We start from the raw sequence: 22,143 nt of genomic DNA, 5'->3' as shown, positions 1-22,143 counted from the left end.
CTTTCCCTGCCTGCTTCCCCAGGACAGACAGTGCCAGCAGCCACAAGTAAGAAGGGCAATGAGTAAGGATCTGGGGTGCTCAGGAGTGGGGGGCGAGGGTAGGTATGAGGGTGTGTATGGGTAGGTGTGGGCCCCCCATCACATGCCCCTCCCCATGCACACAGTCCTTGTTGCTGGCGGGAGCAACAGGCCCTCGGAGCACTCCTGGCCTGCGACAGGCACAGCTCCTTGGCAGCACATGGCTCTGGCTGAATCCTGGAAGCTGCATGTGGTGGCACCAAGCTGGCCTGGCTGGCTGGCACACACCTTTAAGCCAGACCAGGTTGGCTCTGTGCCAGCACATGGAGCTCCCACTACTGCAGGTGGTGTATTCCATGGTGGTGGGGGCCATACCCACTCCCAGCCTGCTTCCTGCCAGCTTTCAGAGAGGAAGCCGCAGGCTTATAATAATTGTTTTTCAGAGGGGCCCTGTGGGCCAGACAGAATGGCCCACAGGCTGTATTTTGCATGTGTCGGACTAGAAAGTAACAAGTAGGTACACATCTGCAAACTAAGGAGTTAAGGGCATAAACAATTCAATTTAGATATTTAATTGTTTCTTTTTCAGTTCTTCTGCTCTAGCCAGAAGATGTAATCTATTTTAGCTTCAGTTCTTCTGGTCTCAAACCACTACACAGTCCCACTGCAAACAGCAGGGGCAGATCTAGGATTTTGTAAAGCAAGATGAAGCATGCTACCCCTCAGACTATGGTAGAGAATGAGGGTGAGGTGCAAGTGGAGCCTTGGGGCCAGAGGGGGACCCTGGGTGTGGAGGGCAAGGCAAGGAGCAGGTGCAGGAAAGGGCTGCTAATCCTTCATGTACCTGCTCCCTGCCCAGCTCCCAGCATCTCCTCCCAGCCCTGGGGCTCCAGTTGCATGGAAGGACTGCATAGTGTGCTGCGTTTGGCACACCAGTGCAGCCACCCCACTCGCCCCCCTCCTGGCAACAAACTTTTCTTCTCCTAACAAAGTTTGCAGTACATGGGGACAGAACTTGGGAAATGGGATCCATCTACTGATGCAGTGATTTTTTTCTTCTCTTGTATACTTATCCTTCCTTTTTCATGTGCAAGCTCTACTTTTTTTACCACTGCCCAGGAGCTGAACTGCAAATCCCTTCAAAATTCAGTTTTGGGTCACACTTGATTAGGCAGCAGAAAAAAAACTACCGTCCAGTCTCCATCCTTTCTATATAGACTTGCCCATCTGGAGCCACTTCTCCAAACTTGATTAGGCTTCAATCCCGATTACAGGAGAGCCAACCCTAGAACCTCTTCTCTTTGGTACCTGATACCAAGCCATCTCATTTATTATCTATCCTTCCCTAATCAGTGGGCACAGTAATCTCTTTCCCAATTCCCTAGCACCTAAAAAAACTTTCCCAAAATGGGCTTAAGTAATTAATTGTAATTTAACTGGAGACAACTATTACTGAACCCCCTAACTCTACCCACAGCCTTTCCAACTCCCCCCCCACCTCACTTGTCCACCTGGTTTTTAAAATCCTTGCCTGTACCTCTAGTTTCTCTACCAAAAAGGCCATCACTAAAACGGCTACTACAGAGCCTCCTGACTCCTTGCCCAGCAAGCTTGGAACCAGGATAGGAACAGAAAAAACTAGTAGTCCCTTTTAGAGAGAGAAACTACTGCATGGGGTAGGTTAGACAAGCAGTGTACTGGACCGGTAACAAGCCAGGGATGTGCAACCCGTATGTAGTTAACTAAGGATGGTGCTGTTTGACTTTACGGAAGAGGGCAAAAGTTTGGAAGCTAAGGGGAGCAAGGGGAGAGATACTCAGGGAATCCCTGGAAAGTTGTCTCCCCCCCAGGGGGAGATTGCACTGCTCTGAAATTCCAAAGATCCAGACAACTCCAGCATTACAGCAACAAGCACGGGAAAAATAACATTTGCTTCCAAGAGCCAGTCAAAACCCCAAGAAAATTCCAAAGCAGATAAACCAGCTAGCCCACCTGGAGTCAGGAGAGGTCTTGCCTTACCAGGGAGAGAGCTGAGGTTGAGAAATGCTTATTAATTATTATTTTTAATCTCTTAATTCCCCAGATTCTAGTGTTCCAGTTCCAAATGATGGCCATCATTAGACTGTTATTTCCAAACAATTTATACCAGGGCCATCCAACTCCTAGGCAGCCAGGGGCTTAACACTGTGCTGGCACACCAATAAAAGCTACAGCCTGCCACACCCCGCGCACTGCACAACAGCTCCCCTGCACACTATGTGGGCTCCCCTGCCCCCTAAATACTGCATGCGTGCCCTGCTGCACTGCACTGTGCAAGCAAACTGGGCCACAGGCTCTGCCAGCACCAAGGGTTTCACTGCGCTGTACAGCTTCGGAGGAAGAAACTTGAGGAAGGGAAGTGCAGCCCAGAGACCTCAGCTACCGTTGCACCTGTAGTGATGGGAGGGGGGGGGAGAAGGAGGGGAAGGAAGAACCTGGAGGAACCACTAGTTAACACCTTGTGGGCTGCATGCAGCCTAAAGGCCACCAGTTGGACAGCCCTGACCTATACTACACTCCTAGATTACAACAATCACCACACTGGACCTGACAGACAGTTCCAGTTGCTTTCAAGGAAAATTCAAGGACACTGGGTAAGTATAAGAACAGTCAACCTATAAGGTAAGTTTTCAGGCAAAGGGAGCTAACCTAAAAGGCTTTCAGTTCTTTCCATTTCTTTTCTTTTTCTAATAAATCCTATCTAATGAACCTGGGGAAATCATATGATAAACATGTGTCAGCCAACTGTGAGACCTACCTCCAACGTGCAAGTACAAGGAGGAAAGAAACTAGCAGTAGAGAATGGACTTACTTACCTCTTCACTTTCTTTTCAGTCTTTACAGTTTCCTTAGTTGTGCCCTGGCTATTCTGTTGCTTTGAAAATGGAACTGGAAGGAACTGGTTAGCACTCGGTCCAGTATGCTTTAGAAAAGCCCCTGTTCTTCTGGCCATCATGTCATCTTTCTCGGGGTCTGGAAATTTCACTTTGTGTTCTGTTCCACCACTAATAGGATCATGATATTTCAGCTTCACATGGCTCTCTTCTCTTGTTACAGTACAGCCCATAGAGACAGGTGAAAGTGTTCCATGACAATGTTCAGTTGTGTAATTCAAGGGCAAACTGCTGCTGAGGCAATTTTGGGCACTATTATTTAGAAAACAATTAAAAAATGATGGAAAACTAACATCTGTAGCAGCAGCAGAACAGGAACTGCGTACAAGAGGCTTCTATGTTGAATAGCACAATACATGTTGTACTTTTAAGCAGGCAAGGGGTTATATTTTTATGCAGACTTTACTTGTATGCAAGTAATTACTCATTCAGAAGCCTGCATAAAATATGGAGGAAAGATATGGACTGCAAACCCACCCCCCCCCAGAGATGGAAGACCATGTTCATGCTAAATGGCAATTAGCAAGTCAAGATTCTTATGTATCATGAAAGAAACAAGCTGTTTCATGGTCATAAGATACACTCTGGTAAGTAATTTCATGAACTGAACACATGCTGCTTGAATATTAGAATGAGTAAAATGCATCTTTTAGGCTTTTTTTTTGTTTTTAAGTAAGGCGATGTTACAGAGTGACCCACTTAGCACTACACACAAAGCAGGCGCAAAGCTCACAGTTGCTGGCTTTCATTCTCTGACCTTTCTGCTTTCTGCAGAGTCTTCAAATCTTTCTTATGAGCTACCTCCTTTTGCTGCTGCAGCGAGTGATGACCCACTGATGTGGGAAGACTATGCATATGAATTGGCCTAGAATGCCTCTGAAAAGCTCCCATCCTTCTAACCATCATATCATCTCTCTCAGTTTCTGGCAAACTCCCATCAAGCTCTTCCTCATTGCTTTCATGCCTTTCACTCAATCTGCATAGAGTTTGCTTCTGAGGGACGACACAAGCAGCTGAGACAGATGACGGGGTTCCGCTGCAATATTCATCTGTACCTGACTTTGCTACCTCACTAGTAAAAATGAGATTGAGAGTAGGGGGAAGAGGAACAATAAAAACATTATCAGATAAAATGAAACAGAAGAAAGAGGTAGAGAGAGAGATGCATTTTGTTTTGATATCTTTTTCCAAACATTTACAAATGTCTAAACATAGCTGAATAATTTGCTAATTATATCAACTAGCAACAGTTGCTATGACAACAGACTCAAGGGTTAGATAATCTAAAGGCAAAAATAAAGCAAAATGTAAGTTCTGGTCAATACTTCTGATTTATCAACATTATAAGTCTTTTCTAGTTTAATGCCAGAAACAAACAAACAAACAAAGGTCTGAGTATCAGTACAGCTTGATTTTTACTATGCATGCTTCAAAAGATTTCTGAAATGAAAATAATTTAACTGGCAGTCTTCAAGAGAAAAAGAAAAATAATCCGTATTGCCAGAAACCTAGGCGAGAGTTGCTCTATGACTTCAGATGCACAAGTACCATACTATGCAAAGCTCATGGAATGCAAGAAAACAGAAGATTGGCTAACAGCTAAGATACGCAGTGGAACTAGTGATTCAACTACTAATCAGAAATTCCAGTGTGAGTTTTCAAAATAAACTTGCACAACATTGCTATGCATGATCTTAACTCTCTTAGATACTATGAAGGCATCAGATAAATTCTGAACAAGATGATTTGCATAGATAGCTCTTAACTACATTCTGCAATGTACCCCATGCAAGTCAGCATCCTGTGATTAGAGGCTTCATCTCACACTCAGTAATCTGTTTCCTAAATAACACAAAATACCTGGGATCATTTTGTGGCCTAGATACTTCAGCAGTATGTCCAATGGACTTCTGGTTGCAGACTGTAGCTGATGGAGATGATTCAGTGCAAATCTCAGTTCTAGCACTTTCCCTCCCAGTTTCCTCTTCTGTTTCATCACTGGCTGCAGCTCTAGCAATGCTGAGCTTCTCCCATTTCTGTTGATCAATCTCAGTCACTGGCCCAAAGTGCACAAACCTCTGCTTAGGGCTAGAAGCCTTTTTGTAAGCTGTGGCTTTGCGGGTAGCAAAATCATCATGAACAGCTGTTTCTGCTGCAATTTTAGCTGATGATTCAGGATCAGGGGGACATACAAGGTCTTCTTTACTAGTCATCATCAGAAACAAAAGAATCAAAGGAAATTAGAAAGACAAACAAAAACCAAGACCACTGCAAACACTTCACCAACAAGACAAAGACTTACATTTTTAACTCAAGGAAGTACAGATATCTTACTGCATGTCAGGAGTACCAATGAGAAGGCAGGGTAGATATTCACTTTTATGGACTAACTAAATAAGACACTTGTATAGAGCACAAGCTTTCATGAACCCAAGTTCACTTCAGAAGCATCAATGTTATTCTACGTAGATTAAAGCAGTGCCTTGTCCAGTGAGAGTAGCTGGAAGGCAACAGGTACCATCACTCTTTCAAGAAAATTTTGGGAAGCATGTCGAAGTGCAGTTTATGATACACACACAGACACAGCTCTTCCAATGAACAAGCTATGGTTGCAGTTGGGTAACTATGTCCACCTAACTACTATATAGCGTAGAGCAGTGGCAGGCAATTATTTTGGGCAGAGGGCCACTTACCAAGTTTTGGCAAGCCATTGAGGGCCACATGACAGGCAGCCCAGGGCAGATTAATATAAATTTTCTAAAATTTTAGGGGCCCCGTGGGCCGGATAGAATGGTCTGGTGGGCCACATCTGGCCCCCGGGCCATATTTTGCCCACCCCTGGTGTAGAGTCACTATATAGTAGATGACCACATAATGGCTGCTTTGTATATGAAAACAGGGGCTGCTCTTCTCTTCAAAAAATCCATCCAAAAGCAGAGACATAATAAGCAGTTTCTGTACCCTGGGCAGCTACAGTGGCTGGGGCAGTGGATGTAGACTGGCAGCAATGGTGGCCCTCAATCTTGTATCTCCTCACACCTGCTCACCCGCCCCTTGTTACACTACTGCCCACATGTTACCCTGAAATACAGGGAACAAAAGCAAGGGATGGACTATAAACTTTGTCAAATTTTAGAGTAGAAACTAACATGGAGATTAAATTGAAACTGGGGTTATGAACACATGGTCATTTGTAGTACTAAAGGGGGTGTTCACACAGCTCAGCCCCATGGCTAGAGAGCTACAAAGTTTTTGCAAAGGTTCACTCTCCAGCCAGAGCATGATAGGGGTTACTTCTTTGCAGCCCCCCCACAAAGACAGCTGGAACATTTTTGTGGCAGATCCACTATTGTTGTGATGCTACAAATGGAATGAATGTCCGCATACTCACTTTTTGCTAGCACTAGGGTCTTAGTAGCACTACAAACATAGCATGTGTCCATACCGTCAGAATCCCAATCTTGCTGTAAAAGTATGAGTTCTCAGCTGAATCTAGAATATTGCTTACGCAGGCTTTCTTAGTTTCAATTTGGAAAAAGTTAAAATCTTGTGAATGGGATAGCAAGATACGAGAGAGGCAAGGACTTCTTAGTGTGATCTCTTTTATTGGACCAACTACACAGTTGGAATAAAGTTAGACAAGCTTTCAAATGTAAGGCATTCTTCCTCAGTTTGCTTAACTCTATCCCAACTACATATCTGGCCCAATAAAATACATCACCCTAAAGAAATCTTTGCCTCTCGCATAATTTCTAGACCATCATGGCTACAACATCACTCTTACACTGCCAAGATATGAGGCACATCATATTCAAACCTTGACCACAGCATACGTTTGAGGCTTGGATGTCTACTTTGAAGCATACCTCTAGTATTTGATAATCAGTAGTACAAGACTCTACTGTTATCTCTGCCACCAAAGAACAATTTGTTCGGTGGCCTAATTAGGACTGAAATCTCACAATAACTAGTTTAATCTATGAAAAAAATGTCTGCACAGGCAAGTACATTCCATTAGAAAATTGTGAGGTTCCTTTCTGCCCTACTTTCCCATGATCCTGCAGCCTGCTCCAAAGTAGGCAAGTGAGGCATTCATACCACTTGCTATTTGCATCTTGAATTGCCTGCATGTGTTAGAGCTTGTCTACATAAGGAAATTCCACAACAATTGCTCTTCTGCCCTATGCACATACTTAGTGTCTTTGGGCAGTTTATCTTAGCCTACTTCAGATCAACCTATTTCCGAACTACCAAAAAGGCATTTTCTTATTCTTCACTCTGATTGTTCACACAGGGACCTAACACAGCAGAACTACAGCTCTTTAAATGCACACTCTGGCTTATTTTCAACCATTTCCCTGTATAAACACACCTTTGGTTAAGTGCTTTCCCTAATTCTGCATATACACAACTGTTTTTGAATTTTCAACACTACCTGAAAACACAGGTTGAAACAATGGCATATTCAAGATAAGAGAGACTCAAATAAAATTAACATATTTTCCATGCTGCTATTCAACCCATAGAAAAGAACATACCTGGTCTCTCCTGACATTTTCAGTCTGTCCCATGTCTCCAAATCAGCTTGTGTTATAGAGGCTTTCATAAACACTGGAGACTCTTGCTGCTGAGAAAGGTTACTTTGAGTTTTCTGTTTAGTCAGGTCATCTCTCTGAATATCAGGCATTTTCACCTGCTCTTCTTCCTCTGACTCATTGTCCTTACATTGCAGGAATAGGTTCTCTTTACGTGTCACAATTTGCCTCGCTGGTGTCATATGTATCTGGTTTCCTCTAATTTTATGCACATTCCAAAACAGCAAGAGAAGCCATTTTGAGGAAGTAGACAATGATAAATGGAGTGTCAATAATGGAAGTTCAGAGCATAAAAACATTAATTGAAATGATGACTAAAGTAGACAGCTTATTTATTTTTTTAGGCAAACGTGGAATCAGTTGAATCTGGGACTGTTTCATCCAGGCTATCCTGTGGACACACTGCATGATTATAGCTTCTAGCTTTTCCCAGAAAATCCACAGTTACTACAAAGATATTTCATACAGTAATGAGATTTCCTTTATGCGGTTACAGTACCCAATTCTCATTTTATGTTTCTAAGCATGCCAGGGCTGATTTTTTTTTCTTTTAACTAGTACTAACATCTATAACCTTTGCAAGATTCCAAGTCTTTGTATCCAATGCTCTATGCTCTCCAGATATCCTTCCAAAATGTTACTTACATGTCGAACTAATCTCTATAAGTGGCAACAGACTGTATTGTTACTGACTAGAAGGCACATTTTATGTGACTGAAAACAACTTAAACTACTAGAGATTATTAACAGTGTGAACACCTTTGGTAGACATTTTCTTACTAGACTCTCCAACTACTACCTATAGTAATTCAAATTTAGGACTAAATACCAATATGGAAGTTGAGTATAAATATATGCAAATGAAAAGATGATAGTATACACACCGTACCTATGCATCTATATTGGCTTCACAGTGTACGATGAAATAAAACAGATATGCATATGTTCTACAGAAGATGACTGTCTAACAGAAACTGGTATAGCATGCTTAGCTTTTTTTAAAACAGCGTATGTAGAATTAGAATATGTGGAGAATTATTAGGTTTGAGCCAGTCAGGCTATTTTCTGTCTATCCATTCCTAAAATAATGTTAAATGTTTTCTATTCTAATATTATCAAAGCCTAAGTCAGTCAGTCTGTCTGTCTGCCTGTCCATAACACTTTATTTGCACTCTGATTGGCTGATGGAAACAGCCAATCAAAGTGCTCCAAGCGTGGGGGAGTGCCACCATGATTCCGAAGCTGCACTGAGGAGCAGACAGAGGTTGGGGGAGTCAGTGGGCAACTGGCTAGTTTGTTATATGGGCTCAACCTTACTTGGTTCAGAGGGTGCAGCACAAACTTAACCAGTGGCAGAATTGGGACCTTCCCCACCCCCCACAGAGTATTAAAAAAGGCGGCAAGATAAAAAAAATCACATATAATAAAAATGGCCTTAAGACATATAAATTCTGAATTTACTTATCACTATTTATATTGTCCTTTGGTAGATTTCTCTTGGCTCTGACAATGAAAGTGAGTTATTTATTTCCTTTTGTTTATATTTAGTTCCTACCTAATTTCATTTTCTGGTTCTCATATACTGTAGATAGCAAACACAGAAGAGGTTTTTGGTTTTCTGTTGTTTCTTAATATACATTACACTTGTGTTGATTTTATTGATGCTTATTTCCCTGCCCCATTATTGAAGTTATGGGCCAAATTTGTCACAGTTAACAAGCAATTTCAAATAGGATTAATTGCTACAATAGAGAGAAGGTAGTATGTGCACACCTTGCATATTCCTGTTTTTCCTTCTGAGATGACTTTTTAACATCTTCCAGTTTACCTTTATCTTTATTTGTATAGGGTCCATATAAAAACTGATTAAAGGGCACTGTAAGCTTGGGCTGATTCATTCTTGCTCTCCGAGCAGCAAAGTCATCTTTTTCTAGGTCAGGAAGTCTGCACACCATTTCATCTTCTGATCCAGAATCCTTCCCTTGTATCATGAAGGGGTTTTCTTTGCGAAGGATGATGTCTGGGGTAGTTTCACTATCTTCGCATGTTGGTTTTTGACTAGTACAGAGCAAAGTTAAATGGAGTTCCAGATATAAATGGGGAAAGGAAAAAGTGCCACCACATCTCCAGGCTGTAAGTGATGTTAGTCAAAATGTGCTCCAGGCTGCTGTTAGTTTATATAAGGCCAATCTTTATTTATTTAGGGCATAATCCTGCAAGCCCTCCATGAGAGGGACTCTCCTTGAAGTCAACTGGAGTTCCAGAAAAATGGACAGGTAGCAAGACTGGGACTTTATTTAATTTAGCTATGATCAGAAAAGCAGAAAACACAGGCTTCAAGGTATACAATCAGCCATCTGTAAGCGGTAACATTGAAATATTATTTTCAGGCACTTTAGATGAAACAAAGGCATTAGCACAAAACTACCAAGCTGGTTTCTTATCAAATACTGTAGGCCCTTCAGACACCTAAAATTAATCACTGTTCCCTCAGTGGTACTATCCATTGTCCTGCGCACTGGACAACCATTCAAGTTCCCTATTTTCCCCACTTCACCGTGGTTTTCCCAGATAAGCAAGAACCAGACAACCATTTGGGAAAATAGCCTAGAAATAAGATTATTCCTTTCTCACTGGGGCTAATTAATCTGGTGGTGTGCCACAGTTAAACATGTTACTTCTCAGGTAGCTTGTCCAGCTTTTGCTCAATTGTCTTGGCATGGCACTGCATTTTTCTGTGCAGATGTACCCTATATAAACAGCACTGAGACATGGCAGTATCTTTTAGTTGTTCCTGACCACCAAGGCCTTTGACCACCAAGGAAGAAAAGACCATCAGTGTGGGTGGATCCAGGATTTTGAAAAGGGGGCACAGATATATAACACAGCTCATTTTTGTCCAGTTAAAGAGATTTGACAAGCTTTGCTAATACCATAGGGGTCCAGCACTATATTATTCAGTTCAAAATCAAATCTCTAATTTGCTACATTTTATATATAAAATTTAAAAAAAATACAACTAAGCAAAAAACAGTCAAAAACATTTGTGTCATTAGTCCTGTAGTCATTCTAGTTGCATGGACATCTCTTCAGAGTCATAAAACAAAATCTAGCTGTCTTCAACATTTTGATAGTTCCTCCAATACTTCACTGTCAGTCATTTCTATACTTGAGTTAATAGGACCACATCTGAGTTAAGTTTTTTAGCCAGAGCTAAAAACAGTCTGTGGGGCTGAGAAATAGAAGAGAAACATTTCCAGGAATGGTTAACAGACAACAAAATTACAGAAGAAAGCATAATTTGAATAGCGGAACATTACAACCATTAAAAAGACCAGAGGGTTAACAAACCTGGTGGAATCAGCCATGAAGTCAATGACTCCCTCAGCACTGCCTGAACAGGAAGTTAGGGTGAAGCAGGAATCAAAGGGGGATGCATCTGCACCACTTTACCCAAACATGGATCTCTCTCTTACCATCACCATCAATACTATCTCTTGTGATAGCTGAACATTATGGCAATAAGGCTTTTGACAACTGGACACCAGAAATTTTATTTTAATTTTGTAACATATACAGTATTCTATTAAGAAAAGTAGTCCATACCACAGACAGACAGGCAAGGCAAAAATCACAGATCTCATTTCTTATCTAACCCAAAATTTTACTGTTACTATTAATTTTTAAGAAAATTAGGGGAAAAAGATGGTTATTCAACCTGTCAATATAGTAATTAGTGTTCTTTTATGTAATGCACAATGTAAATCAGAAAAAATGGTAACATAAAATGCTCAGGCATAAAGAAAACTATCAGAACAGCTAACCGGTACATGCATTTCTCCTCTAATTTAAAATCACTAAAGTTAAAAATTTTCATAGTAATTTTTAAACGTTTTACAAGTCTTCTGTTGTCTTGGGAAGTCTGCTGCTTGCCCAGAGCCCAGATCCGAGATGTCATGGAGGGATTACCAAGACTCATCCAGCCCTTTGATTACTACCCCATGCTGCTCATCCATGTGGACAGCAATGATACTGCCAGGGGATACCCTGAGTGGATCAAAAGTGACTACAGGGCTCTGGGTGCAAGGGTGAAGGGGTCTGGGGCTCAGGTCATGTTCTCTTTGATCCTTCTAGGCAAGGGATGGGGCCAGGCAGGCATGAACAGGTGCATCCTGCGAATCAATACCTGGCTGCGCAGGTGGTGTTTCCAGCAGGGATATGGGCTTCTTCAACCATGGGATGTTGTTTCAAGAAGGATTTCTAGGAAGAGATGGGATCCAACTGACGAAGAGAGGAAACAGCATCTTTGCAGACAGGCTCGCTAACCTAGTGAGGAGAGCTTTAAAACTAGGTTCACTGAGGGATAGAGACCAAAGCCCTGAGGTAAATGGGAAAGTGGGAAACCTAGAGGAAGAGTGAGTAGGACAGGGCAACAGGGGAGGTGTTCTCATACTTCCAGAAAAATCAGGGCAATCAACTAGCTACCTCAGGTGCCTGTACACAAATGCATGGAGCCTGGGAAACAAGCAGGAAGAACTGCAAGTCCTTGCACAGTCACAACACTGTGACACGACTGGAATAACAGAGACTTGGTGGGATAGTTTGCATAACTGGAGCACTGTCATGGATGAGTTCAAACTGTCCAGGAAGAACAGGAAGGGAGGAAGAGGTGGAGGAGTTGCATTTTATGTAAAAGAGCCATATGATTGCGCTGAGCTCCAGTATGAAGCGGTAGATAGGCCTGTTGCAAGTCTCTGAGTTAAGGTTAGAGGGGAGAGCAACAAGAGTGATATTGTGGTGGATGTCTCCCATAGACCACCAGACCAGGAGGAAGAGGTAGATGAGGCTTTCTGCAAACAGCTAGTGGAAATTTCCCAATCACAAGCCCTGGTTCTCATAGGAGACTTCAATCACCTTGACATCTGCTGAGAGGGTAATACAGCAGGGTAACAGGCAATCTAGGAAGTTTCTGGAGAGTGTTGTGGACAACTTCCTGGTGCAAGTGGTGGAGTGGCCAACTAGGGGCCATGCTTTACTTGACCTACTGCTTACAAACAGAGTAGAATTGGTGGGGGGGACGTAGTAGTGGATGGCAACTTGGGCAGCAGTGACCATGAGATGATTGAGTTCAGGATCCTGAGAAAAGCCCCAGCAGACTAAGGACCTGGAAAAACAGACTTCAACTTGCTGAGGGAACTCAAGGGCAAGATCCCTTGAAAAGCCAGTCTGAAGGGGGAGAGGAGTCCAGGAGAACTGGCTGTACTTTAAAGTACGGGCTGGATGAATGGACTGTAAGGTGGACAGCAAACTGGATAGAGCGTTGGGTTCAGAGGGTAGCTATCTATGGCTCGATGTCTAGTTGGCAACCATTATCAAGTGGAGCGTCCCAGGGTCAGTCCCGGGGCCAGTTTTGTTCAATATCTTTATCAATGACTTGAAAGATGGCATACGACACCAAGCTGGGGGGACTAGTAGATACACTGGAGGGTAGAGCTAGGATTCAGAGTGACCTAGACAAATTGGAAGATTGGCTAAAAGAAATCTCATGAGGTACAACAAGGACAAGTGCAAAGTCCTGCATTTAGGACAGAACAATCCCATGCACCAGTACAGGCTGGGGGCTGGATGGCTGGGCAGCAGCTCTGCAGATAAGGACCTGGGGGTTACAGTGGACAATAAGCTGAATATGAGCCAACAGTGTGCTCTTGTTGCAAAGAAGGTTAATGGCATACTGGGCTGCATCAGTAGGATTGCAGCCAGCAGGTCAAGGGAAGTGATTATTCCCCTCTATTCAGCACTGGTGAGGCCACATCTGGAGTATCGTGTATCAGTTTCGAGCCCCCCCACTACAGAAAGGATGTGGACAAATTGGAGAGAGTCCAGCAGAGGGCAATAAAAATGATGAGGGGGCTGGGGCACATGACTTATGAGGATAAGCTGAGGGAACTGAGCTTATTTAGTCTAGAGAAGAGGCTACTGAAAGGGGGTTTAATAGCAGCCCTCACCTACTTGAAGGGAGGTTTGAAAGAGGATTGAGCTAGACTGTTCTTAGTGGTGGCAGATGACAGAGCAAGGAGCAATCGTCTCAAGTTGCAGCAAGGGAAGTTTAGGTTACATATTATGAAGAATTTTCTCACTAGGAGAACAGTAAAACCCTGGACCAGTTACCCAGAGAGGTGGTGGGATCTCCATCCTTGAAGGTTTTCAAGACCCAGCTAAACAAAGCTTTTGCTGGGGTGATCTAGTTGGGGATGGTCCTGCTTTGAGCAGGAGGTTGGCCTAGATGACCTCATGAGGTCCCTTCCAAACCTAATTTTCTATGATTCCATGATGATAAGCTTGCAAGACACTCTTCACTGCCTACTATCCATGGTCCCAGCCACCCTTGCAGCAAAACTTCTGAGTCCTGAACTAGATTTTTTAAACAGTTTCAGAAGAAAGTTTTTGGTAGGCCAGACAGCAGCACTGAAAAACCAACTGGGCATGCATCTGAGCACAGTAAAATAGTTAAAAATTGCCTCTTCCCCTGAGACACTACTGGGTGTTTGAGCCTCTTGCAGTTGTTTCTCTGTTTATTTGGTGTTTTTGAGTAGAGACAGCTCCAACAGTTGTATCGGTATCAAAGGAAGAGATTCAACTGTTATATTCACATGAGCCTATGCTCACACTCAGATTCATTCAGGGTCAAAGTTGGGGTTTGTATCACTAGAACAGTAGCTCTGCCTCCCTTTTTCAAGTGCATTTGTCCATCCCTGCAGATGTTCCCAAGTTAGTCTATGTAAAAACAAAGCAAAACAAAGCCTCAAAGGTAGCCACATCACCAATATCTCTGAAGGCTAGAGCTGGAGTTTCCATCTGAGCTATAGAAAATTTTAGCAGTCCAGCTTCTATGTTTACTAGAACATCAGTGACAACTGGAACTGCAGCTGTAGACAGCTATATGTTTTGTGCTTTGTACTGCTTCATGTTTCTAACCTCTCTAGCAGTAGTCAGATCCATCAGTTTCCCACTGATTTAGAGTCTTGCCTAGTGTGAGCAGTGAACAAGATCTACAGATTCTTGCCTACAGTCAATAATTTAAAATGGCAGGAAGAGATTGTTTTCCGGCTTACAAGTGTCATAATAATGCTGTTTATAAACAAGTCAGTAATGTGGGGCAGGCCTCTGAGGTCATATTTAGGTTGGAAGTCCTCACACACTTACAGAACTGTGATGTGATTGGAATAATAGAGACTTGGTGGGACAGGTAGCATGACTGGAGCACTTCTCATGGATGGGCATAAACTGTTCAGGAAGGACAGGCTGGGGGAGAAGAGGAGGAGGTGGTCTTTATGTAAAAGAGCTGAATGATTGCTCAGAGGTACAGTATGAAAGTGGAGACAGGCCCATTGAAAAGTTTCCGGGTTCAGGTCAGAGGGAGGTTAGGCAAGAAGGAAGATGCCACGGTGGGTGTCTGCTATAGACCATCAGACCAGGAGGATGGGGTGGACGAGGCTTTCTGTCAGCAGCTAGTAGAAGTATCCTGATCACAGGCTCTGGTTTTCATGGGAGACTTCAACCACCCTGACATCTGCTGGGAGGGAAATACAGCAGTGCACAGGCAACCTAGGAAGTTTTTGGGGAGTAGTGGAGACAATTTCCTGGTGGCAAGTGTTAGAGCGGCCAACTAGGGGCTGCTCAACTTGATCTACTGCTCACAAACAGGGAAGAATTGGTGGTGAATGTAGAAGTGGATAGCAACTTGGGCAGCAGCGACCATGAGATGATTTGAGTTTGGGATTCTGAGGAAAGGAAGGAAGGAGAGCAGCAGACTAAGGACCCCCGGACTTCAGAAAAGCAAACTAACTCACTCAGGGAACTGATGCCCAGGATCTCTCCTGGGAGGCCAGTCTGAGAGAGGGAAAGGAGTCCAGTAGAGCTGGTTGTACTTTAAAGAAACCTTACTGAAGGCACAGAAATGAATCATCCTGACATGCAGAAAGGCTAGTAAGCATGGCAGAAAACCATTTGGGCTTAGCAGGGAGCTCTTCAATGAGCTAAAACACAAAAAGGAAGCTTAGAAGAGGTAGAAATTTGGACAAACTGCTAGGGAAGAGTATAAGAGTACTGCTCGAGCATGCAGGGATGGTAAAAGGAAGATCAAAGCACAACTGGAGTTGCAGCTAGCAAGGGATGTGAAGGGTAACAAGAAAGGCTTCTACAAGTATGTCTGCAACACGAGGAAGATCAGGGAAAAGTGTGGTTCCCTTACTGAATGTAGGAAGGCAACCTGGTGACACGATGCAGGAAACACTGAAGTACTTAATGTGCTTTTTACCTCAGTCCACAGAGGCAAGGTCAGCTCTCAGACTACTGCACCTGGCAACACAATGGGGGGGGCAGGGGGTGGTTAGCAGCCAACAGGTGCAAAAGAACAGGTTATGGACTATTTAGAAAAGCTGGATGTGTACAAGTCTATGGGGTCAGGCACAATGCACCTGAGGGTGCTGAGGAAATTGGCTGATGTGATTGCAGAGCCACTGGCTGTTATCTTTGATAACTTGTGGCAATCAGGTGAAGTCCCAGACAATTGGGAAAGGGCAAATACAGTGACCATCTCTAAGAAAATGAAGAAGGAAGATCCAGGGAACTACAGACCAGACCAGTCAGCCTCACTTCAGTCCCTGGAAAAAATGGAGCAAATCCTCAAGGAACCCATTTCTAAACACTTGGAGGAGGAGAAGAAAGTGATTTGCATGGATTCATTGCAACAGGTTACCCAGAGAGGTTGTGGAATCTCCATCCTTAGAGGTTGGACCTGGATAGACAAAGCCTTGGCTGGGCTGATACAGTTGTGGATGGTCCTGTTTTGAGCAGAGGGTTGGATTAGATGACCTCCTGAGGTCACTTCCAACCCTAATTTTCTATGAATCTATTAATTTTGTCCTAAACAGGTCTACTAATTCTCTCAATTCTAATTTACTATGATTACCAACAGTGCACTATGTCCAAGTCCAACTCAGCTTTTGTAATTTGTGTCATTGTAAGGGAAAGTTATCAGCCAAGATTGAGTCCTTCATTGAGAAATCTTCACTTTTCCCTTAATTATTTTATAAAAATTCTCTTGTTTCTCAGAGGGATATGCTTATATATTAGTATATTTCTTTAAAGATTGACAGACTATAGAAGAAAACACCATGTGCAGGGCAGTATCAGACAAGTACTAAGAAAGAGATATCACTTTGAAGAGACAAATTCTTATTCTATACTTCTCTTCTGACTTTACAAGGAAAAAGCAGAGCTGGAAAATACTGGTCCAAATTAGGGGTGAGGATGAGCATTTGAAGGGGGATTAAGTGCAATTAACATCACCCATATTGCTTCAGACTCTTCTGCTATCACACTATATTACAAGCTAGTAATTCTGAAATCATTTTAGAATTCTGACATAACTGACACTTTTGGTTAATCGCATCATGCTAAAAGTCCCTTTAAAATGCTCATCTCTTTTTTAAAAAATTCATACAGTTAATGTTATGTTACCTGTAAATACACTATAAACCCTGTACTTCTAAGTAATTATTCAGCTGGTTGAAATCACCTATTAGGTTCGTGTCTTAATGGTACCACTTAAGCTTAACAAAAACAATTTTTCTGATTTTGAGCAGGCTCTCCTTGATAAGTGAGAACTATGGAGTTATGGCCTCCAGAGATTTAAAAGGCCATGGCAAACTAGACTAATTATGGGATCACCCATAATTTTAATGAAGGTCATTGACCAAGCGATCACTTTCCAATCAGCATTTAGTTTAATTTTATATAAAAGCAGCATATGGTATTTAGATTTGAAACGGAGAGAGTAAGCATTTTGTTCTTTTTATGAATCACTCTCAGGCCCCTGGCAGCCATTACACTCAAGATGCGATTAACCAGGTAACCATGTCTTAAGTAGTAACCCAGCCACATGTTCATGCAGTTAATGGTGTGATAAAACAAGGAATAAACCACAAAGTTATTACACAAAATATATGTAATAACTTTGTGGCTGGTTCCCAAAGCACCTTAAATTGAACATGTGGCCAGCACCAATCAGCTAATTTGGGCTGCCAGTCTTAGGAACACACCAGAGCCTTGAAGGGCTCCAATGCATTCTGCTGATCAGGGCTCCCGGTTTTGGGAGCGCACTTAAGTCCTTCAAGAGTTGGGGGCAGGCCTGTGGTTGGGAATGCCAGTCAGCTGACCAATGCTCCTAAATATAAAAGAATTCCACTAATACCTTTCTATCAGACACAGCTTGGCCCCCCTCCCATTCTTCACCACTAGTCAGGATGCCTTAAAAAAAATCAGGTCCCTGATCTGAAGATCTAACACTGTAAAAAAAGGGAGGACCCATCTTCAAAAAAGGGAGGAAGGAGGACCTGGGAAACTATAGGCCAGTTAGTCTTACCTTGATCCTGGGTAAGCTTTTTGAGAGAATTAATCTGGCGCATATCCACAAGGGGCCAGCGGGGGAGATTATGCTTAGGGGCAACCAACACGGGTTCATTAGAGGCAGGTCCTGTCAGACCAACCAGGAGTGACTAGAAATAATGGTCATAAGCTGGCAGAGGGTAAATTCAAATTAGACATCAGGAGGCGCTACTTCACTGTCAGGGCGGCTAGTATCTGGAACCAACTTCCAAGAGAAGTGGTGCTGGCTCCTACCCTGGGGGTCTTTAACACAAGGCTTCACAGTCACCTTGCTGGGGTCATTTGACCCCAGTACTCTTTCCCGGCATGGCAGGGGGTCGGACTTGATGATCTGCTCAGGTCCCTTCTGACCCTACAAACTATGAAACTATAAAAAGACAGATACATAAGAGTACAAGATGCAAGTGAAGTGGCTAAGGTGATAGATCACATCTTGATATAATTTATAATTATCTTATGTCCTAGACTGTATGGAAACCCTGAACAAGTAACACACAAGCATGTGCTTAAGTGACCACTGGACTGGGGCTGCAAAATTCTTCAGCCTTGCAGTAACTGACTTTTACACCCAACAGTTAAATTGGGTCTTCTGGGGATCTGAATATCAAAAAAGGTGCTGGGCCACCAGACTGGCACTGGCAAAAACAGAACACTGACAGCTGTGGGAGAACAGCACCGACTGGCACAATGGTGCAGCAGTGGGGAAATGAGACAAAGTCAGAATAAGCAAGTTAAGGAAGTCAAGTTACACAGAGCCATGATTGTCAGGAGAAGCAGCTAGAACTTATTGTGGAAGAGGAACGGGAGCCAATTAAGGGATTTAAAAGTGAGATAACAGATAACCAGTGGGCAAGAATGTGACAAAAATGTGATTCCCCTCACCTGTAGCCCTAGGTCTCTTCCCCTCTATAGCTGTCTAGTTCCCTTCCCTGTTTCCTTTGTCTCATTCATGTATGTAGCAACTCAATTCCCCCTAGAGACATCAAACACTTCCCCTGCCTCACCAGGCCCAAAAGTCTTTTTGCTCAATCTCAGGGGCCAAGCTGCTAGACAGGCTGAGCTTCTCCTGTTTGGCTTGGCTCTTGACCTCAGCTGTTGAGCTGAGGCAAAGCATCATTAGTTCCTCTGAGAACCCTCTGCTTCCACCTGCAGAAGTTGCATCTGGTTGGCAAATCAAGGATCTCCTGCTGAGAGCAGGGAGGAGAATCCCTTGTAACTGCTCTTCTCTTTCCTTCTGCCAAGGTAGAACAAAACTCCTCTTAAAAGGAGACCAGACTCCCTTTTGGGCCATATGCTTGCCCACATCTGGATCTGTCTCAGAGATTAAGTCACTAAATTAAAACAGGATTGGAGCAGAGGGCTGACAGCCAAAGGTTGACAGCATCCTCCAAAGATGTGCATGCTATAAATATTGTTTGTTACACCTTGGATTACCAAACATAATACTATTGGCTAAGACAGTCTTGAAACCAAATTGTGCTTGCACTATTATCCTTCTGGTTTATGAACTACTGACCGGCTAGCAATTAACCAAGCCAGGATAGGATTGTGTTTTATGACTGATAGCATATTCTTTTTATTAGTATTTTGGCTAATCTCCTAGGGTAACACTAAGTTTGAACATTACCTTGTAGAGTACAGCATTGCTTTGTATGCATTGTTTATGATGCGTCTCACTTTATAGAAAATGAATTAGTTTGTTATTGCTTATAATATAAGATATTCTGAGAGAAACAAAATAAAAGAGGAAGAGGAAAAATGTATATGAAGAAGCAAAATCAGGCTATTTTGATTGGACTTGGTGACTGCACATAGCATATAAGCTTCATTAAGCCTATATATATCTATATCTATATTGATATTGATATATATCTACAGAGAGAGAAAGAAGCTTAATTCGGATCTTAGTTTGCATCGTTTAGCATTGTATAAACAACAACAAGTGAAACCCACCCAAAATATATATAAAATAAATGCGTGCATTTCATGTGTGCTTTCATTATGGTTGTTATTATTTACATAACACTTAGAGATGCAAACTAATATCAGGCCCAACAAAGCTACATTCTGTACATACGTTTTGCTGGCACCCCTTCCTATAATTTTTAGATTTAATTCATACTGAAGTTTTTTTGTTAGTGTTTGTTAGAGATTATGATGATATTGAATACTTTCCAGATGTTCCAAAAGTTGAGGTTCTTCTAGGGGGTGTAAGTTTAGACATTTACTATGTCAATCTTTCATAAAAGACTAAGCTTTCATCATACTCCCTAAAGTTTTGCTCAGTAAAAAAGCTGCATGATGAATAGCTATTTTTCATGAGGGTCTCACATAAGTGCAATGAAAAGACCTGGAACAAGCTTCATATGAAATTAAATCTCTATATTATTAAGGCTTTCAAATAAAGAAAAGGAAATAACTGACATGAGCAGAAACTATAAACAAGTAATGCAGGTAATAAGGTGAGAAAATATGGCCATTCCATACTTAAATCAGTCAAATCACAATTGCTGAACTATACTCATGTGCTTTAATTGGTCCACGTGTTAACAAGCAGTGCATTTTTATAGTTCCTGTCTTTAAAGTTAAATACAGCCTTCAGTAAAACTGCTAACAACAATAACAACCTCAAATATAAATGTAATTCAGTCACTTGCTCCTGAAGTATTCCATCACTAAGGTATATCAGGAATTTCTTGAACTCTTGCCCCAAACAGGCATAACGTAGTAGCAGAAGTTTTTTATCAAATTAAAGATTGCAAGACTTCTTGGTAGTCTATTTCCATCCTACAGTAGTACAATCAACCTAGTTAATATAATGAATTGAGTAGCCTATAGGTTTGTAATGCATTACTGCCATACCACAAGCCTTTTCACACTTAGACCTTTTCTGAAGTCCTGTAAGTTGTGCTGCTTGTAAGTTGCAAGTGAAATAGCAGAAAGTGCAAGTGCTTAGCACAACACATTTTTGTTATATGGCATGAACCAACGGCAGAATGAGAAAAACCCCACACACTAGCAAACTGATTAAATGTGAAGCGTGCACAACATTCCACACTGTCGGGCTAACCTGCCATAGCGCTGAGCTGCTGACATGACTTTAATGCCAACTTGTTCAAGCCGCCTTAGCTTTCTGATTTCCTCTGAATCTTTTCCCTTGAATTCATGTGTTTCTTTGGCACTACCTGAAGGAAACTGACCTATAAGGTGGTCTTTGTTTTGAGTCAAATCTACTTGAGTTTTATTGGGATTTGTCCTGGCAGCCATGCAGCCACGCACTTGCTCCTCTTCAAATCGTCTTGATGCCTCATTTTGTTGTTCTTCTATTGTTTCAGGGTGGGTTTTGCTAGTGAGTTACACAAGGTAGTTTACTGTACAGGACACTGCTACTTTTTTTTTTTAAGTATATTTTGCTTAACAAATATTTATAAATGCTATAAGAGAATAATCATGCTATCTAGTGCAAGATTCTCCAAAGGCAAATCAAAACAAAACATCTGTTGGTTAAACCAATATGTGAAATATGAGAATGTATGCTAAAAATTCACCAATGCACAATAGATTAATTAATTCATTGACTTATGTCACCAGTGCACAACAGATTCATTCATCAAAGATGAAACTTCTCATGAAAACTGTAACTCGGAGCATCCATAACAATACTAGAGAAGCAAACGTATGTTAATACGAGTGATTGTAGCATTTAAATAAATCACTTGTATCAAATACCACAGCTGTGAGCGGCGCGTACTGTAACACTGAATAATTCACAGGTAATGTCATCACAAATGAACAACAATTATCTAAGTTCTGTCATTACGTGCATATCTACTTGTGTCATTATTCTTCATTTCTTTTGCTTTATTATTACAGACAACCAAACAGTCTAATCCTGTGGTGCTCAACCTATGGCCTGTGAACTGGATCCAGCCCCTAAAGTGACTGGATCTGGCCTTCAGCCTTGGGGATCAGTAGCAAGCAGCTTTGTCCAAAGCGTCTCCTTCCCTGGTCCGCATCATGTCACTGATCCTCTCCACATCTTTTTCAACCTCTGCCCCTTCCCTCCCCCCCCAAACACTGGCAGCCACATCCCTGCCCCATCTCTCTGTCTCCAATGCCCCCACTAGAAATGGTCAACAGTGCAGCCA

General features: G+C 42.3%; 1 protein-coding gene across 7 annotated transcripts in view; it reads right to left on the bottom strand.

Annotated features, from left to right (window-relative positions):
* Nucleotides 1–22,143, bottom strand: part of LIMCH1 (LIM and calponin homology domains 1) — a 344,316-nt gene that overhangs the window by 75,202 nt on the left and 246,971 nt on the right. Inside the window, exons 9-14 of one of the 7 annotated variants that reach the window (XM_019526040.1) lie at nt 21,066–21,341; nt 9,320–9,604; nt 7,490–7,744; nt 4,812–5,156; nt 3,709–4,023; nt 2,874–3,182 (exon numbers count right to left, since the gene is read on the bottom strand). The exons of the other annotated variants lie outside the window; for them this stretch is intronic. Coding sequence (XP_019381585.1) covers nt 2,874–3,182; nt 3,709–4,023; nt 4,812–5,156; nt 7,490–7,744; nt 9,320–9,604; nt 21,066–21,341 — 1,785 coding nt within the window. The remainder of the gene's footprint in view (nt 1–2,873; nt 3,183–3,708; nt 4,024–4,811; nt 5,157–7,489; nt 7,745–9,319; nt 9,605–21,065; nt 21,342–22,143) is intronic. 7 annotated transcript variants of the gene reach the window in all.

Source organism: Gavialis gangeticus, unplaced genomic scaffold (assembly GCF_001723915.1).
Source record: "Gavialis gangeticus isolate Ggan-Ray unplaced genomic scaffold, GavGan_comp1, whole genome shotgun sequence".
NCBI classification, from domain to species: Eukaryota; Metazoa; Chordata; order Crocodylia; family Gavialidae; genus Gavialis; species Gavialis gangeticus.
Note: the sequence above shows the minus strand (reverse complement) of the source record. Positions and strands in the feature narration are given on the sequence as shown.